The sequence below is a fragment of the Poecilia mexicana genome, unplaced genomic scaffold (genome assembly GCF_051168715.1).
Source record: "Poecilia mexicana isolate PSO_F unplaced genomic scaffold, ASM5116871v1 scaffold_2, whole genome shotgun sequence".
NCBI classification, from domain to species: domain Eukaryota; kingdom Metazoa; phylum Chordata; class Actinopteri; order Cyprinodontiformes; family Poeciliidae; genus Poecilia; species Poecilia mexicana.
Genome location: NW_028263371.1, coordinates 56,369,514 through 56,396,557, shown reverse-complemented (window position 1 = coordinate 56,396,557; position 27,044 = coordinate 56,369,514). Strand labels below are relative to the sequence as shown.

The 27,044-nt window shown below is 46.6% G+C and overlaps 1 protein-coding gene and 1 long non-coding RNA gene across 2 annotated transcripts; both read left to right on the top strand.

The window, feature by feature from the left end:
* Nucleotides 1-5,080: 5,080 nt before the first annotated feature.
* On the top strand, nt 5,081-6,492 carry LOC148160978 (uncharacterized). The gene is made up of 2 exons (XR_015762410.1): nt 5,081-6,331; nt 6,402-6,492. It is a non-coding gene; the product is annotated as an uncharacterized LOC148160978 (long non-coding RNA).
* Nucleotides 6,493-11,785: 5,293 nt separating this feature from the next.
* On the top strand, nt 11,786-26,598 carry igfbp5b (insulin-like growth factor binding protein 5b). The gene is made up of 4 exons (XM_014973083.2): nt 11,786-12,670; nt 21,179-21,390; nt 21,500-21,619; nt 22,968-26,598. Exons 1-4 carry the CDS (start codon nt 12,331-12,333, stop codon nt 23,097-23,099), a joined length of 804 nt encoding a protein of 267 aa, XP_014828569.2. The 5' UTR covers nt 11,786-12,330; the 3' UTR covers nt 23,100-26,598.
* The last annotated feature ends 446 nt before the right edge of the window (nt 26,599-27,044 follow it).

The following is a 27,044-nucleotide window of genomic DNA, read 5'->3' as shown; positions in this document are numbered from 1 at the left end:
CTGTGTAGCTTTCATTTCATGGCCGACTCCAGAGCAGATCTATCAGAGAAATCATCTCTGGTCGCCTCAGACAGACAGAAGTTTAAATGAGGAATCCTACGGGAATTTATCAGGGAGTAAAAACTCAATATTGTCAGAAAAAAATCATAAACTTGGTCTGAAGGCAAGTTTTCATGAGAAAAAATCTTGGATTGAGTTACTGCTCAATCGTTTCAAAGTTCTGCTGCTGATTATAATTTAATGCTGATGAAGATAAACCAGAACTAAAGAGTAACTTCACAGCATGCTCAACATTCCTCATTTTAATTTTAAATAGCTTTTTTTGTTTGAGTTTTCAGGAAATGACTTTATCCTCCTGATATTACATTTTCATACATGTTCATGACTTTTCCTTGTATTGACATGTTTTAATATTCCATCATAAATAATTGATGATTGTCTTTACAGAATGCAGGTTTCTGGTTTTAAACTCGGTTTGTCTCCAGGTTCTGCTGCTGACCAGGAACAGATGCTCTGCCTGCTTTGCTGCCATGAAAGGTTCCTATTGTTGGCGAGTCAAACAGAACAAGTGTCCTCCACCAGGTCAAAGGTCAAATCCAGCAGAAACACACCAGGTTCCAAACGTCTTGACCTGTTAAACGGGTGCGATGCGATACGGCTCACAGGTCAGCAGTTAAATGCTGAAAACAGGCCCACATGCCGACACGTGCCCTTTGACCCCTCCCTGAGCAGGTCGTGTGCTGCAGCAACTGAGGCTGCTGGGGAAGGACCGATAGGAGCAACACACGAACGTAAACAACGATCCAAATGGGAAACTATTGGTGTGCTCAAGATCTGCTGAAAGGAGTTAGCCTATTAGCACAGCTATGCTAAGCTAAGAAAGCATCTCAATGCTAAACTGCTAATGCTAATGTCAGCGTCTACATTTCTAAAGAAGCTCAATGAACAATCAACAGGGTTTCCCGAAACACTTTGCTCCATTCTGACGGGAGAGGAACAGATTAAAAACCAGAAACATACGAGATAATATTTCTGCTTATTCAATAATTCAGCAGCAAAAAGAAAAATGGTTTTCAACTGAAAATGTTACTTATGTCAGAATATAGTTTTAGATTAAAATGTGACTGATTTTGATTAATTAACTACAGACCCTGCAAGTAACTTGTTTAAAAATGTAACCAAGTCTCACCTCTAGTTTATACGTCAGTCTCCAAATCCCCAAAAAAACTCGTCAGGCGTTGATTTTAGAGGATCTAAAAATAGCAACAAAGATGCTAAGCTAGGTAGCACTGAACTAAATGTTTAGTTTCAAATTATATATTTAATTTGGAGCTAATTATTTACCTTGCTCACTAAATATCCACATTGATGCTGAATATATTGCAAATTAACCAACAATGTGGATATTTAGTTAGCAACATAAATGTTTAACTTCAATGATTATATTTAGTTAAGCTAAATATTTTGCTGGAAACTCAAAGTTTAGAACCAGGAAGTTAAGAAGGTTCAACAACCTGATAAAGGGGCATGGTTCTGGTTCTGTTCTGGATCAGCTCTGGTTCTGGTTCTGTTCTGGATCAGCTCTGGTTCTGGTTCTGGTTCTGGATCAGCTCTGGTTCTGGTTCTGTTCTGGATCAGCTCTGGTTCTGGTTCTGTTCTGGATCAGCTCTGGTTCTGGTTCTGTTCTGGATCAGCTCTGGTTCTGGTTCTGTTCTGGATCAGCTCTGGTTCTGGTTCTGGTTCTGGATCAGCTCTGGTTCTGGTTCTGTTCTGGATCAGCTCTGGTTCTGGTTCTGGTTCTGGATCAGCTCTGGTTCTGGTTCTGGATCAGCTCTGGTTCTGGTTCTGGATCAGCTTTGGTTCTGGTTCTGTTCTGCTTCTGGTTCCAGTGAACTCTCTATGTATGTATGAAGAAGGACTCTTCATAAAATCAAGGAAATTGCAGACAGATGAGTCTGCTGCCGTGTCTTCAGTCAGAAGCTTCTTCAGACGTGCTGTATAACAGACTGCTGCAGGAGCTCCTGCCTACAAGCATCAGCTGTTGAAGAACTTGAATATGAATTTAATTTCCCTGTTGGATTAGTAAAGCAGCTTAGAAACTGGATTAAAAGCCTCAGTCAGAATAAATGTATGACTAATGAGCAGAAGATGCTGACTCCTCATATCTACTCTGCACATCCCCGGCTGGAGGAATCTCTTCCTGGTGATCTGAGATGTTTGGAGGCCTTACTCTCTGTTTCTTTTCATTAATAAGATCCGTGTTTTTCTGGCTGATTCAGTGAAACCGTCCAGCAGCTCCGGCCTCTCGTCTCATTTCCACCACAAGCTTTTCAGCTCCATTTGCTCGAGCCGCAGCCGCTTCATCCAAAGTCATCAACCCGACGCACTCCGGCCGTTGTTTCCGTCCTGGTCCAGAACGGCTGCCGAGACCGACCCCATCATCACCAGGTCCTGAGCGTCCCGCTCCCCTCCCCCACTTACTGCTGCTTCAGGTTGAAATAAAATGCTGTACCTGGTCCATCAGAGCCACTTCCAGGTGCGCGGCCCCAGGAAGCGCCTCGCTCTGGGCTTCTGGTCAGCCGGTTTAGAAAATGAAAGCCTTCATGTTTAGGTCTGAATAATTCACTGTGTAATTATTTTCTCTGCCAAAGCCTCCGTGTCCAGTTTGTGTTTCTCCGCTGCAGCGGCGCTCCGACCAAATCAGGATTCAAACCCAACTCTTTAATCACCCACAGCAGACAGCTGCTCGCGTCCAGAGGAAAGGTTTTATGTTCAAACCTCTCCGGCGGCCGGACGGCGCTCAGGTCAAACCGAGGAAGCGGCGCCGAGCCCGGAGGAAACGTCTCTGCTCGGCCTGAGACGGAGAACGACGCAGAGAGGAACCTGTAATTAATGCTGGATAAATCAGCCCGCAGTCCACCGGTCCATATATTCTGGTTTTCATGCTTGTCTTCATCTGAGGCAGCGTTAATGCCGCGAACCGCTGAAACGGCTCCGTTTTACCAAACAGAACCAGGGGGTTTAACCTCAAACTGTGCAGAATAATCTGGTCTGGTTCTGATCGGTTTGAAAGCTTCAGGTTTGGGAAAACAGAGGAATCGTCCCTTGTTGCTACTGACGTCATTTACGGAAAACTCTCAGATTTTTCTCATTTTTTCTTCAGTAACAAAAAGCATCTTTGGTGTTTAGAAATATTTTAACGTGACAAAATGTCAGCAGTCGTGAGACGGAAGCTCCATCCAGACAGTTTTTGCTGTCTGTGGATCCGTGATTCTGTGTTATTTTTAAATGGCCCAAACATATCAGGGCCGAAGAAAATAATCCTGAGGTCCGGAAACGGCCCCCGAGCCTCACGTTGGAGACCCTCCTGTAAAACAAACAGCTTAGATGTGAGAAAGTGTCCAGATTTGGTGGGTAAAGGTTGAACCAGAGGCAGATTATCGAGTCGTTTCTGGTTCATCTCGTCTGTTTTTGTTCTGCAGGTTTTAAATGAAGCTGATTTCCTCTGACTGAATCACCAGGTTGTTGTTCGGCTCTTTATTCCAGCAGAACATGGCCGCAGCACTTTGTTAATGACATTTCTGTTTGTTTTCATCTATTTATGTAACTCTGACTTTCCGCCTGCAGAGGAATTTTAATGCAGATGTTTGTTTTAAGACGCGAGCGTGGGCTGAACGTGACAGCCTGAAGACGTTGTTTGGACGCGTGTGAAGGAGCTCTCCACGCAAATTTCAAATATTTGTTTATGGGATTAGTCAGTTTGGACCGGGCCGGTCGCCTTCACGTTCGCAGCCGGATTCCCACGCACACCAAGGCGAAGGCAGCCTTCATTTGTCAGCCGCACCGCATGCAAACGGCTCAACATGACGACACAAAAACGGCTTCAACAAATCACAGAGTTTATGTTTCTTAATGAATGCCATCAATATTCCTGAAAACGCTGCTTTTGTTGTACAGGTAGGTCCAGTCGCATCCCATCTTCACGACCAGGAGAGTCGTCAGTGATTTACACGTCTGATTAAAATCATTTTCATCTGCCAAGTTTCAGCAAACAGAAATCTGCATTTTAGATAGAAATTAAGAAGCTTTTCTTGTAAATATGTTTGTGCAGAGCTTTTGCAAAGAAAGGAAGACATGTTTGAACAGCTCATGTCCAGCATATGTGGGATCTGCAGAAATGTTATTTGCCCTTTCTCTGACCTTTGACCTGTCAGATCTTGTAGATGTTATGAATTACATTTTAACTTCTTTCTCTCAGCAGGTTTTGATGCTCAATTAAGATTTTTTTTCTGGAATCTGTTTCTTTCTGCGTCGTCCTTCATGCTACTGATTAGATGTGAAGCAGTCAGATTTCCGTGTGGACGGTTTACCGCAGCGCAGAAGAAGAACGAAGCCACTTCAGGTAGATTCTACCTGGTACTTTTTAAATGTCTGCAGTCAGAACAGCCACGCTGCATTTTATACGACTTTTATGTCGCCGATGTGAGACATGAGTCATAACATTCATAACATCTACAAGATCTGAACTGTACGTGTCAAAGGTCAGGAAAAGGGCAACTAACATCTCTGCAGATCCCACACATGCTGGACATGAACTGTTCAGAGTTCAGTTTGAGGCTACAGATTATACAGAAAAACTTTGTATATTCACAAGAAAATCTTTACATTTAAAATGGTTTGTTTTCTCAAATGAAGCTGATTCTGAATAGCAGGTGGATGTTTGATAATCCAAACAATTCAAAAACATGAGACGATTTTTCTGCTTTAACATCACAGTGAGATGAAGTATCTGGTCAACCTGCTGCTGACTCCGTTATCGGCAGCGTAAACCTGCAACACATTCACTTTCATTTCATTTCATCCAGGCTGAGAACATCAAATCAGCGTTTTCACAAGAAACAAACCCGAACTTATCTGGGTTTTTATATCTGATTACTGTAAAAACGATCCTTCACATCCAGTATTGATGTTTGCAGCTCAGATTTTAATGAGGCGTAGAGAACAAACGGGTCAAACAGCAACAGAGGATTAACAGAACCGGCGATCGGATCAGCAACGCGTTGCCTGAACGACGGAGGGAAACTTTGTGGCTTTTCTTGTATATATCTTGAAGCCAAACACTTCAAGATAAAAAACGCCTTCAATCGGTTTACTGGAAGGTCAAACTGCAGCTGGCCGTGGCTTGGATGGCATCTTGGTGGCAGTTGACAGCGTTGCCATGGCGTTGCCGTCAACAGCGGGTGGGACGTGCGCCCGGCGGGTTTCCAGTGGGTGAAGCTCCCAGGAGGAACCTGCATGAGGCTGTAACGCGAGTCGGGCTTATCTGAGCGCCGCGGGGCGATAAGCCGGCCGTGTAAAACCTCTCACAAGCAGCGGCTGTTTTTAGTCTGCAGATGTTCCTGAATAATTTCCGAAAGCAAAGAGCAATCCAAGGAGCTGGAGGGGGGCAGCGAACGCAACACGTCTTCAGTTTTACGCCTGGGATCTCTGAAGCATTTTACTGGGACCGACTCCAGACCAGTTCAACGTTCATCAGCCTGAAGTTTCCATTCAGCTAAACAGCAAGAAGCTGATTATAAATAACCATCACTGAGCCTTTCGTTAGAGAACAGGAACTTTAGTCTGTCCTGATGCTGCCTGGATAGTTTTATGTTCCACTTCGGTCATATTTGTCAACCCGTTCGGGTCGGTCTGGTCCTCTGGGGGCTTCAGGCAGTCGGAGCCGAGAAGGGCGAGAAGACGTTTCATGAGTGAAAAGTCAGAAAACCCAACATGACTGTTTCAGACTGTAAGCACTTTGGGAACTACTGGTTATGTAACCGATTTAATTCCACACATGGAAGTGGCTCAAATCACAGTTTGTTTGTTAGGATTTGGGGAAGGCTGGTTGGGCATCTCTAGTTTCTCCACCAGGGGGCATCCTGGGACTTTCTGGAGGGCATGGACCTGCAGCGGCCCACCTGCTGCCACTTACCTTTGTTTGGAGGAGTTCGTGAGGATGGAGCTGCCGACTCTCCTGTTGGCCTGTGATGTAATCTCCTTCTGTGCTGCCTCTCCTAGGTTGTCGTCCCGCGAAGCCCTGAGTTCTTTCAACTTCCACGAACCTCGGCATATTGACCAAGATCCTCGAGACCCCGTGGATTTTACCTGTTGGTGGCCTCAATCCCAGAGACCCGCTCTGAGTTCAGCCAGTGGCGGACCCCCGGTCAGCGGTTCCCTCCCCTCCACTCACCTGTCCCCCCTCTAGAGGTGAAGCTCACGCCTTCGTTCCAGCCTGCAGCTCCGGATCCTTATGGTACACCTTCATGTGCTCAGACGAGCTCGTCAGCATGTAGGTCTCTAGCAGGACTGTTATTTCCCACGACCTCTGAACGCCCCTAACCCGTCTCATTTCCACCCAGAGATCCAGAACCACCAAGACGAGCCCCAGTTCCGGATCATCTTGTATATATTTCTGTTTGCACTGTATTTAATAAATCACCTTCACCTTTACCCGTCTCCAGAGTTTGTTCTGCTCCTGCGGGTTCGACAAGTTAATCGCAACATGACGGTTTGGATGAAAGGATCAGAATTAAGTTGTTCAAACTGCCGTGAAAAAGTCTAATTTGTTTAAAAAAGTGGATTTTGGTGCCTTTGTTTGTCCTTCTGCTCCAGCGACTTCCTGACGCCATGAATATGGATAAATTATAGATTTTAAATTTCCTATAACTGGACTTGACGTCGTTGGATCTGAATGTTAGTTGGGAGGATTGAACTGAACTGGACCTGATGGCCATGCGGGCGCATGCAGCGCATGCCATGCGGGCCCATGCAGCGGATGCAGCGGATGCAGCGGATGCCATGCGGGCGCATGCAGCGGATGCAGCGGATGCCATGCGGGCGCATGCAGCGGATGCGGGCGCATGCAGCGCATGCCATGCGGGCGCATGCAGCGGATGCCATGCGGGCGCATGCAGCGGATGCCATGCAGCGCATGCAGCGGATGCGGGCGCATGCAGCGCATGCCATGCGGGCGCATGCAGCGCATGCCATGCGGGCGCATGCAGCGCATGCCATGCGGGCGCATGCAGCGCATGCCATGCGGGCGCATGCAGCGGATGCAGCGGATGCCATGCGGGCGCATGCAGCGGATGCAGCGGATGCCATGCGGGCGCATGCAGCGGATGCGGGCGCATGCAGCGCATGCCATGCGGGCGCATGCAGCGGATGCCATGCGGGCGCATGCAGCGGATGCCATGCAGCGCATGCAGCGGATGCGGGCGCATGCAGCGCATGCCATGCGGGCGCATGCAGCGCATGCCATGCGGGCGCATGCAGCGGATGCCATGCGGGCGCATGCAGCGGATGCAGCGGATGCGGGCGCTGCACCAGAGGTTTTCGCATCCAGCTGAATTATATGTAGTTGCGCCCCTGTGGCCACGTAAAAACCCTGGAAGTTACAACACAGTTCTCATGTGACGACACATTTCCATGGAGTTTGTAACTGACGGCCATCTTGGTAGGCAGTTTTCTGGAGTTGCTATGACAACAATAAACAAGCCACGAGCTTAGAAGCAGCTCTCGCCTCGTTCACATTACAACTGTTACTACATCACAGTTGTGAGTTCTCACCTCTGTGTAATACTAAGATAAATATCAGTGATACTTACTGCTGAACTAGCAGTTAGCTTAGCTAATGTAGCCTACATGTTTGCTACTACCTCATTCTGCTGGAACCAGGTGAATAAACACTCTTCATGTTCACAGACATCATCGTCTCCGTCTCGTTCGGGTCGATCCCGACAGCAGCCATTTTGTTTATATATATTTCTCTGGCTCATTGGTGGAGTGTGTCCGTATGTTTCTGTTGCTGTGGCAGCCATTGGTCAGCTGCATGTTGTGTGTTTTCCTACCAAGATGACGCGGATCATTTCCGGTTCAGACTTGTGGGAACGATGTGATGAAACTGTGACGTCTCCCGTCTGCATGCGAACCCCACAGCCTCCACGCCTGCTGCTGGTTCTGCATGTGGGCTGAATTACAGCCGGTCGGACCTGCAGCTGGAGTGACACAGAGCAGACGCGCCTGCAGCTTTCGAATGAGCAGCAGAGCGGAGGGTTTGTTGTTGGAGCCGCGCTGTCTGCTCACAGAAACAGCTTTCAGGACGGTTTGGGGAGCGCAGCCGAACGTGACGACCTGATGAAGTGGAAAGCTGACGAGCCACTTCTCTGCTTTCCAGATGAAAGGCAGATAAACACCATAAAATCACCTGAACGCCGCCGGTGATCTGAACTCAAACACGTCTGAGGAGATCTGACGGCATGCAGACAGGAAGCTTGGAGTTTAATGTTCAACAACCAGGAAAAACGACAAAAAAGTCACAAATCCTTCTGGAAAACAGGAAGTTTGAAGGTTTTTCTCTGATGCTGCCTCCAGTGTTCGTGTATCGTTAGCATCCCGTCCATTCCCGCTGGGATCCGAGGCTCTTCTGGTGTTTTCTGGAATTTGACGTCAAATCTTCAGTTAGTTTAAAGTTAGCCGCTTTGATCCGTTCCAGAACCAGTTTGGATCCTTTTGCAGCTGGAACCGGGATCCAAACATCCAACATGCTGGTTTAACGAATCCAGACGTCTCAATGGGACTGCCAATGGAAGCCCCACAGCATGATGCAGCCACCGCCATGCTTGGTAGATTAAATACATGTGAAGGATGGAAGGGGGATGATGCCTTAAGCAGACCAGATTTATTATTCTGGACTTGTCCACCAGAAGTCTGAGTGATTTTGACTTCATTACTTTATTACTCGGGACGGCTGCAGGTGCATACTGAGCGTGCATGCGGCGACAGCGGAAAGGAAAACTCTCTAACAGGAAGAAAGCTCCAGCAGAACCAGAGCAGGCAGCGAGTTTCCACGTCGCCTTCAGCAGCTCATCTAGGAGGGAGGCTGAAGCTCTGGGGTCAAAGGTCAATCAGGATCTATTAGAATCAATCAGAGGTTAAATCTCTTCATTTAATTGGTTTGCAGCTTAAACATCACATTTAAAGTCTGAATGAAAAATAATTAACTGGAGCAAAAAACGGATTTCTTCTTGTTTTCATTTGTTCAGTTCTGTTCTAAATCTCTTCTCAAATTATAAAAGCAGTCTCTTTTAATAAATCTCTTTCGCAAATGTGCTGGTAATTTACTGTTATGCATTTTAAACATAGCTTGCAGAATCCAACAGTCCACCAAGTCGTGAAATTTCATTAATCATGTCATCATGTAATCATGTCACTTCATAACATGAGTCCAACCTGCTGCGACGTTCCAGAAAATAAAACGGCTCTCTCAGGAACAAGCTGTTCTAAAAGCTTGGAATTAAAAGTTCAGAAATGGATCTGTGGCTTTTTTATTTCGGTCCAAACTCGGCTCGGCTGCAGCACGTTTGAAGACGGGGACCGGCGCAGCGCGGCAGATTTACGACCGCAGCCGAGGGCAGCCAATCAGAGCGCAGCGTTTCACTGGCAGGACGGCCGGCACGGTCAGGGGTCACCGACGGGGTCAACCTGATGGAGGTGACTGCCAGCCCTGCACTTCAAAACATTATTACTGATTCCCTCAACTCGCTGCCTCCAAATGCTTCAGTTTTTATTAAATTAACTGATTGAGTAACATTAACTGGAGCAGTTTTAGGGAGCGAAGCTTCATAAATCTGGGTTGTAATTACCTAAACAGCAGCCAGATTAATTTATTTTAACTTGAGCTATGGAAAAAGAAAATTACTTGATTGAAACAGATCCTGGCTCCTGCTTTTTATTTGTTTCTCCACTCAGACTTTTATGGAGGCACATTAGAGCCATTAAACAGAAAAAAAGAGTAAATTTGAAAGAACAAAGCTCAGAAATGTTTCAATTTTTGAAGCTCCAAAAATTGAACATTTTCAGCTTCACAAGCCCAGAATGTCTCAAAGGTTTTTCTAGAAAATATGTGAAAAACAAAAAAACAAGTAAATTTGGAAAGAAAACCCAGAAATTGTTAAATTAATCTCTAAAATGTCCTATAAAAGGGACATTTCTGAGCTCCAAAAGTCAAACTTTTGTGAGAAAAAAAATTCAAATTCTGAGATTTCACATTTTTTTCTAGAAAGACGTTTTCTGAACTTGAAAAGTAAAAAAATAAAATAACTTTTTTTACTCTTCAAGCTCAGAAATGTTTGTGTTTTTCCTAGAACTTTTTTTAGACTAATCTCAAAATTTCAGTTTTTTTCTCTGACAAATTTTTAACTTTTGGAGTTCAAAATTCATTTTTTAAAGTTTTTTTGTTTGTTTTTTATTAATCTCAAAATTGTCTCACAAATTGACTCCTAAAACAGGAACAAAAAACCACCAGTGAGAAGGGATGAATGGAAATAAAACTGATAAAAAAGACGAATAAAATAAAAAAAACCCTGAAAATAACTCAGGATCCAAGTCGAGCTTCAATCAACAAAAACTTTTACTTTCAATACTTTGAGAATTTTTAGAAACAACTTCTTACTTTTGGTACAGAAGAAGATAAAAGCAACTGAAGAAACAGAAATCAATCCCGACTTTTCCTCTGATTTTAGTCTCAACATTTTGAAATATTCAGAATTTGAACTTTTTTTCAAATCAACTTTAATCTCAGATTTTTCCGGTGGTCCTAACCGTCTCTGTAGTTTCACTTTTAATACATTTTTTTTTTCTTCTTTGGACTGAGTATTTTCTCTGCCTCTGCTGCGTTTGGTGATGAGTCCAAAACTAAGAGCAGAATTTCAGACATGAGTTTGCACTTTTCAAACCCACTGGAGCTTCTTTAGGCCAGAAGGATGGCTGGAGGAGGAGGAGGAGGAGGAGGAGGAGGTGCCGGCTCCGAGGGAGGAACAGATGGATTGATGCATGAATAGATCCGGGGGGAATTAGGATTTGCATCGAGCAAAGAATGGGGAGCAGAGGGAAGAAAGGAGCTGGAACATTGAGTTCCTTCAGTGGTCAAAAAAAGAGCACGATGTACATCCTTTAGCTGGAGGAAATTTCCCCTGCAGAGACGCATCATTAAAACCCTGCTGCTTTATTGTCCTAATTAATCTCTTCATTATCACCAGATTTATGTCTCCCAGGATCCTGTCACGCCCCTCAGTTTCTGGAAACTGCTTTTATTTGTTGTTGTTTGGGTCGAAGGACTGGTTTGTGACTAAAACGTTCCCAACGTGTCCCTCCAAAACAAGAGCCGGAGGAAGCGAGAGCAGAACCCGCACATATGTCGGCTTTGATTCCATCAGCTGCAGAGAGCAGCCTGGATGTTCGGCTCGGTTCTGCAACGAACCCAGTCAGATTAAATCATTACGCAGTCATTCATTCCACGGAAAAGCTGAGTTTTTTCTGTTCTCTCAGCAGAGCGTGGATTACAGCTTCAAGTCGGAGTTTGGGGCTGGTAATGTGATAAAACTGTCATTTCTGAGGAATGCCGGACGGATGGAAGCGCTGCGAACAGCGCCTTCTAGCGGCGAGCTCAGCAGCAGGCGCCCAGCTTCAGAACACAGCGGGAAAAGTTGCGGATTTCTCCAGAGTTTTGCATTAAAAGCGGAGAAAATGCGATCAGAACGGCGGTTTGCAGCAGAACAGCGCAGCCCTGTGCGCACTTTGCGCTCCTTTGCGGCTAAAGCAGCGCAGCAGAACCTGCTTCCCTCTGGACGCAACAGGTGCTGCGGAGTTCAGACAGGATTTGCACACAAACCGGGAAGAAATGCAAACAGTGGGTGGGGTGTTCCCAAACTGTTCCCTGAACTTTTGCTTTCATTTGCGCTGACAGGAGACAAACTGCGGGGATTTTCGGTCGAACAGAAAACATCTCCACTCTGATTTCTCTTTCACTTTTTGTGCGTAAACGTCAGAAGCTGCGCGCGGTTCGGTGGTTTTGTTTGCGGGATCCGCAGGTTTTGCGCATCAGTTGAGCCGCCGCTCGGTGGCTCGGGGTGAAACTGGGATCCTCCTCCTGCTGGCCGCCGGCCAGGCCGGGAACAAGTGCGCCTCCCTCTGCTGCTGCTCGCTGTATTCATGGTCCCGGGTTTGCTCGGCTGTTTTAAAAAGGCTCTGCAGGTCTGCAGCTGATCAGTCTGCTGAGGAAAACTGCTGCTGCTGCTGCTGCTGGAGAAAGTCTGCAGGAGTCCAACAGGAAGGAGAGGCTGCGCAGGACCGCCGCTGGTTTGGTTTTTTACTCCCAGAGAGAAAAACTCCTGAAGCCCAGAGAGAACTCCTGCTGTTCATGACGGGTTTACTGGAGAGCTGCACTCCTGGATAAACTGTGAGAATCGGATTATCTGCGCTGAGTCCGTCAGACCGGGAGGACTGAAGATGTTCCTGAGCTGCTGCCTCCTGCTCACCATCATCCTGGGGCTCTCCCGCTGCTCGGCCTCCTACGTGCCCTGCGAGCCGTGCGATGACAAGGCGCTGTCCATGTGCCCGCCGGTGCCCGTCGGCTGCCAGCTGGTGAAGGAGCCGGGCTGCGGCTGCTGCCTGACCTGCGCGCTGGCCGAGGGGCAGGCGTGCGGCGTCTACACGGGCACCTGCACCAAGGGGCTGCGCTGCCTGCCGCGCAGCGGCGAGGAGAAGCCGCTGCACGCCCTGCTGCACGGCCGCGGCGTCTGCACCAACGAGAAGGGCTACAAGTCCGCCGCCGCTGCCGCGACCGGAGGTAAGCCGGCCCGAGGAAATGCAAACTGCTCTGCACCTGTAACCAGCTAGTTGAAATTTAAAATGTTCACAGTTGAAAATGAATCATTTTGGATTCAAACATTACATTTTTTTCCACTTTTACTTTGCTAAATTAATTTTGTGCAGTGTCTTTTATTACACTGCAAAATGTATGGAAGAAAAACAGACTCAAAAAGCCTTTTTTAGTTTCCTTTTTACAGTTGACTCTTTTCTGGTTATTTGTTGTGCCGGCCCGAGCAATATGCAACTGCTGCACCTGTAACCATTCAGCCTCAGTTTCAAACCAAATTTCAACCATTTAGAGTTAAAAATGATTCATTTTGATACAAGAATTTTATTATCTTTATATTGACACATTTTTTGTTGTTAAAATGTAAAATGTATGGAAGGAAAATACCTCCAAGAAGTCTTTTTTTTCCTTTTTTTTTTTTTTTACAGTTTACCATTTCTTTTTGCATGGCAGTTTGTTGTGCCGGCCCAAGGGATATGCAAACTGATCTGCACCTGTAACTTCACAATGTCATTCAGTCACTTTTGTTTTTACAGTTCATTTTGATATAAAAATCACTCTGATCAATAAGATTTACACTTTTTTTTTAAAAAAAAGAAAAATGTAAGGAGTGAAAATGGCTACAAAACCCAGATGCACTTTTTGTTGTTTGTTTGCAGTTGATTTTTCTTTTGTGTGATGATTTGTTGTGCCGGCCCAAAGAATAAGCAAACTGATCTGCACCTGTTGCTACATATCTTGATTTATGTGAAATAAATGTCAAATGTATGGAGGGAAAGTAAAGACAAAATTCTAATGTATGATTTTTGATGCACTTTTTTAGCTTTGCTAAAATCAATTAAAATTATTTTTAGGATATTTTAAACCCAATTAGACATTGTTTTCCTGTGTGAGGTTCTGCATTCTGAAGTTTTGCATCACAACTGATACATTTGCAAAAGATGCAACTTTTCCCTGTGCCTTTAGCATAATTGATATGTTTTGCATCCAAGTGTTTAAAGGGACAGCACAGCGGTTGGTGGGTTTAGCTGGAGGTGGATCCCAGGGTCTGTTTCTGCCCCGGGCCCCATGCGGATTGGATGCAGCCCTGCTGGATGAATAACTGAAGCTGGAAGTGAAGAAGCGACGCAACGTGACTCATGTGGTCGTTTTAGAGCGTGGTTGTTATGGTTTGTGTCGTCGCATCTCATGAATTTTCATTGCTCACGTTTTTTCCTCTTTATTGAGTTTGCAAAGCATCGTTCGTGTGGCTCAACGGGCGATGATGCAAATTGGGTTTGCAGGCCGCCATGCCTGGCTGTTCAGAGTTGGATTACCACTAAATCTGCGTGTGTGAGGCTGAGAGATGGAGCCGTTTGTCTTGAATGATTTAAGGTGCGTCTGTCACTCTGGGGTTTCATCGGCTCACAAGCAACTGGATCCAGTTAGTCCAGACAAAGGTTTCAGAACGAATGTGTTCTGTTGTTCTAAATATAACCTGGCGTTGTGTGAAGCATCAATCACTATCTGACGTCACATGAAGCCAGAACTGCCTGTCAGAAACGTGTGTGTGTGACTCAGGCGGGGCCGTGTGGATTGTAGTTGGTGGTGATGACAAGTCAGGCAGTTTTACACCCAGAAACCTTGGAGTCTGAATGCTCCAGAGGACGCTCTGTTCACAAGCTAACGTCAGGCAGCTAACCGTCAGCCAGCTAACGTCAACCAGCTAACGTCAACCAGCTAACCATCAGCCAGATAACCGTCAGCCAGATAACCGTCAACCAGCTAACCGTCAGCCAGCAAATGTCAACCAGCTAGCCGTCAACCAGCTAGTCATCAACCAGCTAACCGTCAGCCAGCTAGCCGTCAGCCAGCTAGCCGTCAGCCAGCTAACCGTCAGCCAGCTAGCCGTCAACCAGCTAACCGTCAGCCAGATAACCGTCAACCAGCTAACGTCAACCAGCTAACCGTCAGCCAGCAAATGTCAACCAGCTAGCCGTCAACCAGTTAGCCATCAACCAGCTAACCGTCAGCCAGCTAGCCATCAGCCAGCTAGCCATCAACCAGCTAACCATCAGCCAGCTAATGTCAACAAGTCAACCGTCAGCCAGCTAACATCAACCAGCTAACGTCAACCAGCTAACCGTCAACCAGCTAACGTCAGCTATCTAGCCGTCAACCAGCTAACGTCAACCAGCTAACCATCAGCCAGTTAACGTCAGCCAGCTAACCGTCAGCCAGCTAACGTCAGCCAGCTAGCCCCCTACAGGTGCAGGTCAACAGCCGGCGGTGTCTCTGCTGGTTTTGGTTTGATGGAAGTTAAAATCGTCACATTTCTACTGAGATTCAGTGACGATAAAAACCAATCCGTCGATACAAATCGACATGCTACGTCTGCTTTTGTTTGACCTGCTTTAGCCCAACGGAACGATCTTAAAATTAGACTGTTTTGGCTAATTTGTCCCCATGCAAAGCGGCTTAAAGTTGCTCAACCAATCAGATCCAGTTGATCAACTTTTGAAGTTCAGACGTTCCCGAAACAAGGGAACCTGTTTCAGGGTCCCCCAAGTCTCAAGTTCATCTTGGGAAAATGGTCTGATGATGCGACGGTTTGACTGACGATGTGCCAAGTAAACCACATTTACTTGTTGGTGTTTGTAGGTTGGAAAAGTTCAGGTAGTTGACAGATTTTTCACGCTGATTTTTGTCCTGACTTCTCCCAGTTTGAAAGCTGCCCTGATTTTCAGGATGATCTTGTTTGATTTTCCTGCTGTGTGTTCGGAGCGTTCTGCTCTGGTATCAGGGATATCGACATGTTGGATTGTCTTGGTCCGATATCAGCCCATTGAATGCAACATGTAGCCAATCAGAAAGCAAAGTGACAGAAACATGGAAAGGAATCAAAATACACCAAAGACAGAACAACTAGAAAGTCCAGCGTATCGGTTTTTCTGTGAAATGTTGTCAAACTATCACCGTTGCTTCTTCCCAGTCGGTCATGTTTGGTTACTCTGAACTCACGTTTGAGATTTTGTGAGATTTCCAGAGTAACGTCTGAATTTTGGTGATTTAAACCAGTTTGAGACTTTTTATCAAGTCGGGGTTTTGAAGATGTTGCCATGTGAACCAGGCGTGATGCCTGGAGTCTCTCAGGTTGGACTTGGCCTCTGCTGGGGGAGACCCTTGGGTTTGTTGGGTCGATTGGTGTGAGGAGTGCCGGACTGATTCCTGGAGGCAGACGCCTCTGCAAACCTGTCCTGAAGAGGGATGAGTGAGTCCAGGCCATGGACGGATGAAGTGGACTCCTGTTTGTTTGTTGAACCCGGTTCGGGTTCGTGATGCTTGTCCGTTCTCCTGGAGGCGTCCGGTTGTGGACCGGCCAGCGCCTGGTTTCTGCTGCCGACCAGCTGGACGAGCTGAGCGAGGAAGACCAGGAGGAGGAACCGTGAACTCTCACGCCTTCCCATTAGTTCCTGCTTTCCTCCTGCGCTGGGATCCCAGTTGCTCCGTGTTGGTGTGTGCTCCGTTGGCTCTGCCAGTGACTCAGACCCGGGGAAGCTTGCCAACAGATATGACTTCATGGCAGCAGGCCTTGTACCCTCGGGGCTTCTGAAAGGGCCTTATGTTTCAACAGATTTCTCTCTGCCAAGAAGCAGAGGATGATTAAGAAGTAGTTCCTACGGCAGAATGCTTGCAAAGCAACAGGAAACCTGCAGCAGAGTCTCACCCTGCATGTGCAGCGTTCTGCAGCGAGACGAGGCAGATCTCACGCCACTCTGGCATTAATATTTACAGCCATCAGCAGATGAGGCGGCCGCAGGCGTCCAGTGCTTCATGTTTGCATGAGAACTTCACATATGTACGGCGGCACCAGAGTGTTCCTGATTAGCATGAAGGAGCCGCATGTCGAAGCTCCTCGGCTTTTAGTACCGACATCTGTTCACACGACCAGAACGCAGAACATCGTCCAGTCAGGCGGTCAGACCATCAACCTGACGAACCCGTCGGGCCAGAATGCGTTAATGAAACCCGTTAAGCTTTAATAAATGTCTGCATCTATTAAGTACTTCTTAAAATTTAATATCAAATATCTTTGTGATTTTTGCCATCTTGTGACTTTATAAATATTTGTGAAAATTGTACTATATGACAGTAAATGTGGCTTTTTGTTCGCTCACGACGCTAACGCTGAGGCAGCCATGCAGAAGTGTGAAATACTGCCACCTGCAGGTTGGAGTTTGTCACTTAAATCAAATGTTTGTGACCAACTTTGCAATAAACTCAATCATGAATTTCCATGAAAGCCTGGAAATTGATTGATGTAATTAAAAACTGCTTTGATTTGGTTGCAGCTTCTTTAAACGTCTCTGTTGCCGTTGGTTCCCATCAGAAACGTGTTTCTGTTCCCATAATCAGCAGGAATCAGTGAAAGTTTCTGGTTTTTGTTTCTCAGAGGGTTTCCTGTTTTCACTTCACCAGAACAGAGCTGGAGATCCTGCAGCTTCTAGCTGCTAACAGAGTGAGAGTCGACATGAACCTTTTGACCTCCATGATTGTAGACGCAGCTCTGAACCTCCAGGATGTTTGGCAGCGATGCATCCTTCTCCTCTGGTGAAGGAAGCAACGTTTCAGGGAAATAACATCCACAGTTCATGAAATTCATTCAGCAGCTGCATTTATCTGGAGCTTCTGCAGAAAAATATCCAAAGAAGAGTGGATTAGGTTTTCTGCTTTGGGCTCCTCTCAGCCGGACCTCCACCACCTGCACTGAACAGATCCGCTGCATGTGTCAAACTCAAGGTTCAGGGGCCAAATCTGGCCGCCCAAGCTTCTTATGTGGCCGTCTAGATTCCAGACACCAAATAACATCATTCAGTTTCTGCAGTTTTTCATGCAAAACCAACAGATGCTCACATTTTTCTGCATAACTGTGAGCTGAATGCAAATTTTGTGCAAAAATGATGAAAATGATCATTTCCTTTTACAGTGCTGCTGCCTGTACAAAAAGTCACGTTTATATACAAATACTGCAGAATTCATTGCAAATATTTCTGAGTTAGAATCACAAAATCTGTGATTCTGACTGCAAACAATCACAAAAATCCTGAAGGAGCAATCAGTGTGCAAATGTATTAAATATGAAGACGTCCTTACTGAACGCAGACAGAGCTCTAAAGTTTTGACAGTTTGTTAAAGGGCATTGTGCTGCAGCTGGCCCTTTAAGAACATCCATGGTGTTGAAAGTGGGAATGAGCTCGACGCTTCGCTCCGGATCCTCCAGATTTGGAGGATTTATCTGGAGGTTCGTCTGCTCAGAAACCCGTCACACCCAGTAATTGCTCTGCGGTGGTGGAGACCCAAGCAGACGCTGCCTGCATGTGTGCGGCTTGTTGCAAACCCAAATATGGGACAAGACCTCAGACCAAAATTAGCCGAGTCCAGCAAAGCAGCCCGGCCGTAAGCAGCTGCAGCAGCAGTTGCAGCTGCAGCCCGGCCGTAAGCAGCTGCTACAGCAGCAGCAGCAGCAGCAGCAGCAGCTGCAGCTCTTCCTTCGGGGACGCGCTGCCTCCTCCTCCAGTCCTGTCGTGAAATGAACGACCCTTGAATTGTTCTGGTTGCTGTTTATACTGTGGATTCAGAAAAGCAGGAAACTGTTTGATTCCAAAGGAGAAGTTCTGAGCTCACAATGAGGCGCTTCCTGTGCACAGATTCACAGCACCAACCTCCGGATCAGAACCGGATCAGAACCGGCTTCACTGATCCGACCAAAACCTCGTCTTTTCAAACTTTCCTGACTTTCAGCTGCATCAAAATGAGAAAAATAAATTCCTACAATATTCTTAGTCTGTAGTTAAAAAAAATAAAAATAAAATAAATATTGAAAATAACAATCAGGCATAACATTATGACCACGTGCCTGGAAGCCCAGACACGTCGTTTTACATGTTCCTTTCCAAACTCTGCAGGTCTGCATGTTTCCTGCTGCGCTGCAGCGTTTTCAGGCTGAAGCCTTCAAATATTCAGCGGCGGCGGCCCCGTCATCCTGCGGGATGGTTTACTGTCATTGTCCTCTGCGCGCCCCGCGGCCCTCAGGCTCGTTGATCTCCATTCACTGCTGTCTTACATCTGGTAAAGATGTAATTTCAGAGGCGGCCAATCAAAGTGGGCCGCGGCGGACCGGGAGCCGCGGAAACCCAGTGAGCGCTGGGAGAACCGGACCCGCCTCTTTCCGTCCTGATGCAGCGCAGAGAGCAGGGGCTCGTCTTTCACTGCTGGCCCGCAGGCCAAGAGGAACCTGGGATATTCATGAGGCCTAATTGTGTGCAGATGTTAATTTTTAAACAGGACTATCAGGTGCTGCGCTGCTCAGCGAAGGGCTGCAGCTGTCAGGAGTTAAGCCAGACCCGGAGCCCGGTGCAGGCCCGGTACCAGAGCATGGAAAAACTGAGCTGCTTTGCAACGGATTATTAACGCTTTTTTAAATTTAAATTGAGATTTCTCCTTAAAGGGGCAGTAACGTGTTTTGCAGGCACATGTTGCCATTTTATAGCACAATCTAGTCACCATGTTACCTTCAGCTGTTATAAAAATGCTAAAAATGTAAATCAGATATAACTTCAAAGAAATAACACTTTGAAATTGGGTCTCTGTCTCTTTAAGAAGTTCCTGCTCTTTCTGAAGCTCCGCCTCCAGGAAGTCATCTCAACATGGCTCCTCTATTAACCCTTTAATGCTTTTAACTGAGCAGCAGCTCCTGTCATGAGCTCAGCAGCTGTTTGCTAATTGCTCCTGGCTAGTCTGAAGGAGCTGACAGGGGGAGGAGCTTCAGCTCCAAGGCGGGGCTAGGTCCACCCAGGCGTACAGTTTAACGGTTGCCATGGAGATTAAAGGACTTCTCAAACATGAATCAAAGCAACACTGCAGTTTGTTCTGATGAGAGAAAAACATTCAAACATGAAAAGTTAAAAAACCTGATTTTCCATGATACTGCCCCTTTAAGTCAGTGAGCTGTGTGTTTAATTTATGGCCTTTTTTGTTCTGCTGCAAATGAAATTACACACGAAACAAGAATGTGTGTAAAAAAAAAAGAAAGACCTTGTTTTCAGCAGCCGTTTTATGGCCAAATATGTGGCATTTCAATCCAAATTATTGGACTGTAGCGCAGGAGTAATGAGTTTTTCCACAGCGGTCACATGTAGGAATGCTTGAAGTATTTATTTATAGCGAGTGACAGCCTGGCAGTCTGAGCGCGGAGACACAGTGATGTATCTAAACACGAAGCCGGGCCTGCCAAGTCATGAGTTGTTAGATTCATTTCAGAGACGGGGAGCAGAAGCCAAGTCCTGATAATCAGCCCCCCGCCGGTCCCTCCGCTCCAGACGCTCACGCTGGGTCAGGCTGCTCCTCTTTAACCCAGAAGAGCAGCGTTTTCCCTCCCTACTCGACCCGGGTCCGTGTTCGGTTCCGACAGTCCCCTGTGGTTCTTTGGGTCACGCCGCCGGGTTTCCTTACTGGATAAATATAACCGGGTCATCCGCTGGCACTGCCGCCACAACAGCCCTGCACTTCGGGCCAGCCGAGCCGGGAGGGCGGAGGGGTGTGTTGGGGCGGGGGGCCGGTTCTGTGGCCTTAAAGGACCCCTGGCTGGGGGTCCGGGCTTAAGAGGCCGAGCCCCAGAGACAGGAGGGGGCGGGGATCTCCACTGGGGAAAACTCACATTTAAACCTGAAACCCAAGCAGCACTGGTTCGATTCGCGTCTCTGTTTACAGATCATATTCTGACTGAAATATATTCCTGCGACCCACTGATATCTGGTCCATGTCTGCCAGCGAGCCGCACCAGAACCGCAGCCATGGGGAACCGCTAGCTGAAAGTTAGCTGCACTAACTCTACAGCAGTAGTCAACACTAGCTCAGTTAACAATGAATACAATGTCAACGTGTTATTTAGCATTAGCTCATGCTAAAATGCTACATCAACTTGTCCAAGCTAGTGCTAAAGAGGAAATGGAACTGCTGCGTAAACAGCCTTTATTCACTTCAAAATAAAAGCATAAATATGAACATCAAATCACTTGAAGAATCCTCAACAGTCAATAACCAAAGATATTGAACTTTATTCAAAGTTTACAAAGTAAATTATGTTAAAATTTATCCAAACTAATTTAGGTGAACTAAACATTTCTAAAGTTAGCAAAAAATTAGCTCCGCTCTTAGCGCCTTAGCTGCTCACCAGTTCAGCTTGATGAGTTAGCGTAGCTTGCTAACAGATATTTAAGTATTGCTGCTTTTGGAGAGAAAATCCTATAACATCTGTTGACTCACCGCTGCAGAATATGGATGAATTTCTGTTTTTATGCTGTTTATTGCTTTGCCTCCTGTTTTGCACAAAGACGCATCATTTCTGCCCTGATGCAGCAAATCCTCCAGTTAACATCCGTTTCTCCTGCCAGTCGGTGTGAGTCGCTGTAACGGCGTTTCGCTGGTGTCGTCCTGCAGATCGGGAGACGCGGGTGGACGTGGACATGACTCCGGACGTTACGGGCGTGGTGCCGCCAGCCAAGGTGCCGCTGCATCCCAAAGACATTGTGAACAGTAAAAAGGTGATCGCAGTGCGCAAAGAGCAGAAGAGGAAGCTTGGCAAGCAGCGCTCCTTCAGCTCCGGCGTGGATTATTCCCCCATGGACATCGACAAGCACGAGCCTGAATTTGTAAGTTCTGTTGTGGACGATTATTGATGTGGGATTTCTTCTCCTCTATCTGATACCTTTTAAAGGTTTTAAATGCTGGTTTTTAATGAACTGCTGAATTTTTCTGAAGGGTCCCTGTCGGAGGAAACTGGATGGGATCATCCAGAAAATGAAGGACACTTCTCGGGTCATGGCACTGTCTCTGTACCTTCCCAACTGTGACAGGAAAGGGTTCTTCAAGCGCAAACAGGTGGGTTAGGCAGCAGTTAGCAGAAGGTTTCTTCTCTAATTTTATAGCCACATCCTTTCTACATCTGGAGCAATCATTGCCTCACACCCAACCAGTGAGGCACACGATTAAATCTCGAGTAAACACTGCTAATAATTCAGTTTAGCAGGTGCAAAGCACTGACAACCTTCTGATTTATCTTTTGCATTATGGCAGAGATTTGCTGATGAAACCCAGATAGAAATTCAGTTTTAAGGATGAAAGGATTTGTACTTGACATTTTGTGGCGCAGAACCAACCATTGAAACGTCTTTATCAGGGTTTAGTGGGACCTGGATGTGATCAGGTTTCCTCAGGGATGATGCAGCTTTGGTGGCAGCTGGTATGTTGTTCCTCCACAGAGGAAAGCAGATAAGACTGGATTTAAGGACCTGGGGAGGTTTGGGTGGGTGTTTGTGGTCAGTGCAGGTCAACAGGGCATGGACAGAGTCCTTTTGGTTGCTTTAGCACCAAACATCCGTCCACTGGTCACCGGTTGGCTCATCCGTCCATGTGTACCGGCTCAGTCCTTACTCGGGGCTGGTGGACACCAGCACCTCAGAGATGTGGCTTTACTGAACCGCTTCCATTAGAGCGGTCGATCAGCCTAACGTACATGTTGTAGGGCAGTCAGAGGAAACCCAGAGGAAGCCCCGATCTGGGCCACCTCAACATGTCGAACAGATCCTATAGTTTTCAAAGCGTTTTATTTAACTTTTAGGTCACTGGCGTGAGACATGCATCATAATTCTGCTCCAAGAGACGACAGATCTGGTGGATCTGGACGTAAACAGAGGCTGAAGCAGCTTCTATCAGCGGCGGCCATTTCCACCTCCATAGGACAGAGTGCTGCTGCGTGACAACTATGTTGTTCTTCTGTGCATGCAGGTCGCTTTGGGGTCTCAAACTGTTCACACCGAGCTCTGATTGCAGATGCATTTAATTAGCATGAACGACCAGGCAAAAAATAGATACTGGAATTAAGCAAAATGTCGGCGCTGAGCATCAAGACCTGCTGTGTGACTGTAGTTAAAACACCATAACGTCTATAAGATCTGTACAGATCACAGGTCAGGAAAAGGGCAACTAATGTGACTGCAGATCCCGCACATGCTGGACATGAACTGTTTAGTCTTTAGCCTTGAAGTCGACGCTACAGAGGCAGTTTCTCTGAACAGTCAGTGCTCAGGCCAGTGAGTGTGGCTGCTGGGTTAGCCCGTCTCTTCAACTGCCTTTAGCTGTGCTGCAGACATGCGGCCCAGTACACCGTATGCTTCTGTTTGCTTTGTGTTCGTTTCCACTGAAACTATCCTGTTCTCTGGTTTTGCAGTGCAAGCCGTCTCGCGGCCGCAAGCGGGGCATCTGCTGGTGCGTGGACAAATACGGCGTCATGCTGCCAGGGACGGACTACAGCGGGGGGGACATTCAGTGCAAAGACCTGGAGAGCAGCATCAACGAGTGAAAGCCCCGGCCCCTTCCCCCCGCCCCCATAACCGTCACATGACCCGGGGCCCACGCATCTTCTGAGTCACACCTGTATGCTCCGCCCTCTGCTCACACCAACAACCTGAGAGACACAAAGAAAAAGCACTATTCTCTGATTAAGGAGACCACTTCGGATCCCCCACCTCTTCATTTGACTGTAAAAAATTCACCACAAGACGAAGAAGGAGGAGAAAACTGACCCAGCTGCGTGTCGTGGGACCGAGAATTGGCTGAGAAATGATTGGTTTCTGGTTTTTCTGGGGGGTTTTCAGAGCACTTATAGAAAGGGGATCCTGTTTAGAAACCTGTGTGACGCGTTGGTGTGTTACAGAGCGAGCCTATTTCAGAAACAAAACCAGCAGCAGAACGTTGTATTTCCTCCTCTCTTGTTCGATCGTCGCCAACACGACAGCCCTTCCTCTCCAACGCAGCGAACGTCTTTGGGACTCGGAGCGTTCAGACGGTCGCAGACGAACACGTGAGCGGCTCTTCGACCACGTAGCTAGCCTGACATGCCAACTGTGCCTATGAAGCTGCCGGGCGGCGCCACGCAGCTCCGCTGGTCAAATCAAAGACTCTCAGCTTCAGCGACGGGAAGCACGTTTGATTTTTCCGAGTTGGGATTGTTTTTTTCGGGGGCGGGGGATCGACCTTGCCGATCGGGCCGTTTCCTCTCTAACTGACTCTTTTTTTGTGGTTTTATTTGTGATTTCTTTGCCTTCAGTGAAGTAAAAGACCGCCCTACGTTTTGAGCCATGTTTCCCCGTCAGTACAACATATTCATGGTGTATTACTTTTAAATATTCTTTGAGGGTTTTTCCTGTAGAGAAAAGCCAGATCATGTAAAGAAAACAAAGACTTTTTGCCTGTAAAGAATTGGAAAGTGTCCTGTTACAGCAGCTCACAGGGCAGTGGGAGCTTTCTGCCTTTTTCTCAGCGGAGCGCCGTGAGAACACGACATGAGCAGGTCTCCGGACCCGGTTTCTCCTCTCTGTGCCTTCCTACAAACAGACTTAAGCACTGGTGTGAAAGCGACACCAGGGGGCGATATTCAGGACGAGGTTCGAGGCTAACAGAGAAGAACGATGAATGTGGTCGGTCCCTTAAATTCAGTCCAGCTCCGTTTGTCCGCGTTGTTTCAGAACCTCCTGCTCTTCCTTTGACGACTTAATAAGCTAAGATTGTCACTTTTTCTGTTTTTATGTGAATGCCAACGACTGACGGGGAGTTAGACGGGAAGGTTAGTTGATTTTCCTGCGAATGCGAGAGGGAATGCGTGCATCCAGGGGTGCTGTGCAAAAATCCCCAGTCATCCCTCGTTCCTTTAACTTCTGCTTTTAAACAATCTCTTTTAGTCTTTAAACTGGTTTTATTGAGCGGTTCTCCACTTCCTGAAGGGTTTTCATTGTGTTTTACGACAGACTTTAGTTGCTTGATGTTTTATATTTCAGCCGTCTTCTAATCATTCAGGTGTAACAGCAAACAGTTTGACATGCAGGAAATAGTTGATGTACAGATTTCTTAGCCACAGAGTTGTTCCCTCTAATATTGAAAAAACAAACAAACAGTATATTAGTTTCTGTTTATTTTTCATTTTAATTCTTGGGAGATTTGACACTTTTTTCCCTTCTGGGACCCAAAAGGGAACCCTAAAGATTCATCTTCAAGTCAAGTTACATCTTTCAGTGGTGGGCGCTAACCAAGGAGCTAGTTCTGGTAACACAGAAGCCCTTCACCAACATGCTAGTTAGCAGAGGCTAATGTTACAGTGCTACCTTCAATTCAAATTACATCGGCCCTTGGAAGACTTCGATCCTCTGGAACCAATTTCATTTTAAAATGTTGCCATAAGATTGTGAAACAGCCGTTAAAGAAAGAAAACTGAAGTGCTGCGTAACAGTCTTTATTAACTTCAAAATAAAAGCCTGAATACTTGAAGAATACAATAATCAAAACTTCAACATAAATGTCCAACTTTATTCAACTGAAAGTTTACAGAATAATCAAGTAAATTAGTATTTCAGAATTAACCCAAAAACATTCACCTAAGGGAAGCTAAGTATGCTAAAATGCTACATCATGGTATTTAGCTGAAGCTAATGCTAAAGAACATGACGGTGGAGTCAGTCGATATCCAAAATTTCAACAAAGATGTTGAACTTTATTCACGGAAAAGTTTAGGAATCAGTCAAGTTTGGATTAATTTAAGGGAAGCTAAGTTCGCTAAATGTTCTCAGTTAGCTAAAGCACCAAGCTAAAACTTAGCTCCACTATTAGCAGAAGTGTGCTAAAGGAGATCACAAGATAGTTTCCATTTAAAACCCATTAAGATTTACACTAGCATTCATGGATGGTATTTAATCAACCAGATTGGGCAAATTATGAACTCGATTGATAAAAGGAGCTAAAGAGAAACGTCAGAAAACTGGAAGATCTGTTGCTCAAAACCAGCATCAGCATTTAGCAGAACATTTGACGGTTTGCTAGCAAAGTGTTAAAAAACGAGGAGTGGTTTAAAACTTTTGCACAGCACTATACCAGTCGAATCACGTTAAGCGAAGCAACTTGCACTTATTTCACAAACTCACAGTAGATCCTGATGCACAACGACGATCCTGAGGTCGGCAGAGACTAAAGCCTGGAAAACTTTCCTTTCTGAAGCCGCGTTTCAAGCTAAAGTGACGGGGGCCGCCGAGGGGCCCAAAGTGACGGGGGCCGCTGAGGGGCCCAAAGTGACGGGGGCCGCCGAGGGGCCCAAAGCGACGGGGGCCGCCGAGGGGCCCAAAGCGACGGGGGCCGCCGAGGGGCCCAAAGCGACGGGGGCCGCCGAGGGGCCCAAAGCGACGGGGGCCGCCGAGGGGCCCAAAGTGACAGGAGCCCAAAGCGACGGGGGCCGCCGAGGGGCCCAAAGTGACAGGGGCCGCTGACGCCCACGCCTGGATTCAGACGGTAGCAGCGACTCTCTGGGTTTGGAGACGCTGCGCCGAGACGGAGAGGATGAGGGGGAGGAAGAGCGAGGGAGCGCCGTGGGCCGTGGGCGCTACCAGGCGGTAGCCACGGCCCCCGATGAGGGAGCCACCGATTCACCGCACAGATCCAGTTAGAGACAGAAACAGGGAGTTCTGGGAAATGTCCCGTCTCCAGTTGGTTTAAACTCGTACTTCATTATTCAGTAGGACAGTTAGCAGTTCAGCTTGTTTGTTCAGAGTACATAACAGATTTTTGGTTGTAAAGACAATCGGGCTTTTGTAATTTGGTGTTCTGAGACAGACCCATCGGTGGCAGCCGGAAATATTGGTCAGTATTTGGAGCGACGGATTAAAAAAAAAAAAAAAAAACCTGAAAAAAATCTCAAATTATAAAAGTGAATATCACTGTGTAATATTTATTCAACTTGTAATTTATGTACTCTTTTAACCTTTGTCTTTTTTGTAATGACAAAGCATTTATTTAAATAAAGTTATGTATTCATTTAAGCCGTCTGGTGTTTTCTGTAGAAATTGGCTTCATGTGCCGTTTGAGGAGGAATCATCCTGATCGTAAGCGCCGGGTAATCTCCGAGGCCCGAGCTGATAAACCTCTTAGAGGCGTAAGTCTGAGGCGCAGCGAGCAGGAAGTGACGCTACGAGCCTGACCTGAGGCGAGGCAACCGGACGGATCTGCAACTCCACCATGTCGACCGCAGAAAGGACCTGGAAGCTCCTGGTCATCAAATCTGGAGGATTTGACTCAGTTTCTCTGTTTTGGTCCAACCTTTCAGAAGGTCCCGGGTTGAAATTCAGGTTTTTACATCTCCATGATTAATTCTGATTTCTTGTAGAAATCAGATTTTTTTGCTGTACTAATTAAATGCAACCCACTCAGACTTCAGTGTGAACAGTCTACAACAACAAACCTCAAGTGCAGCAACGCAATGTTTACA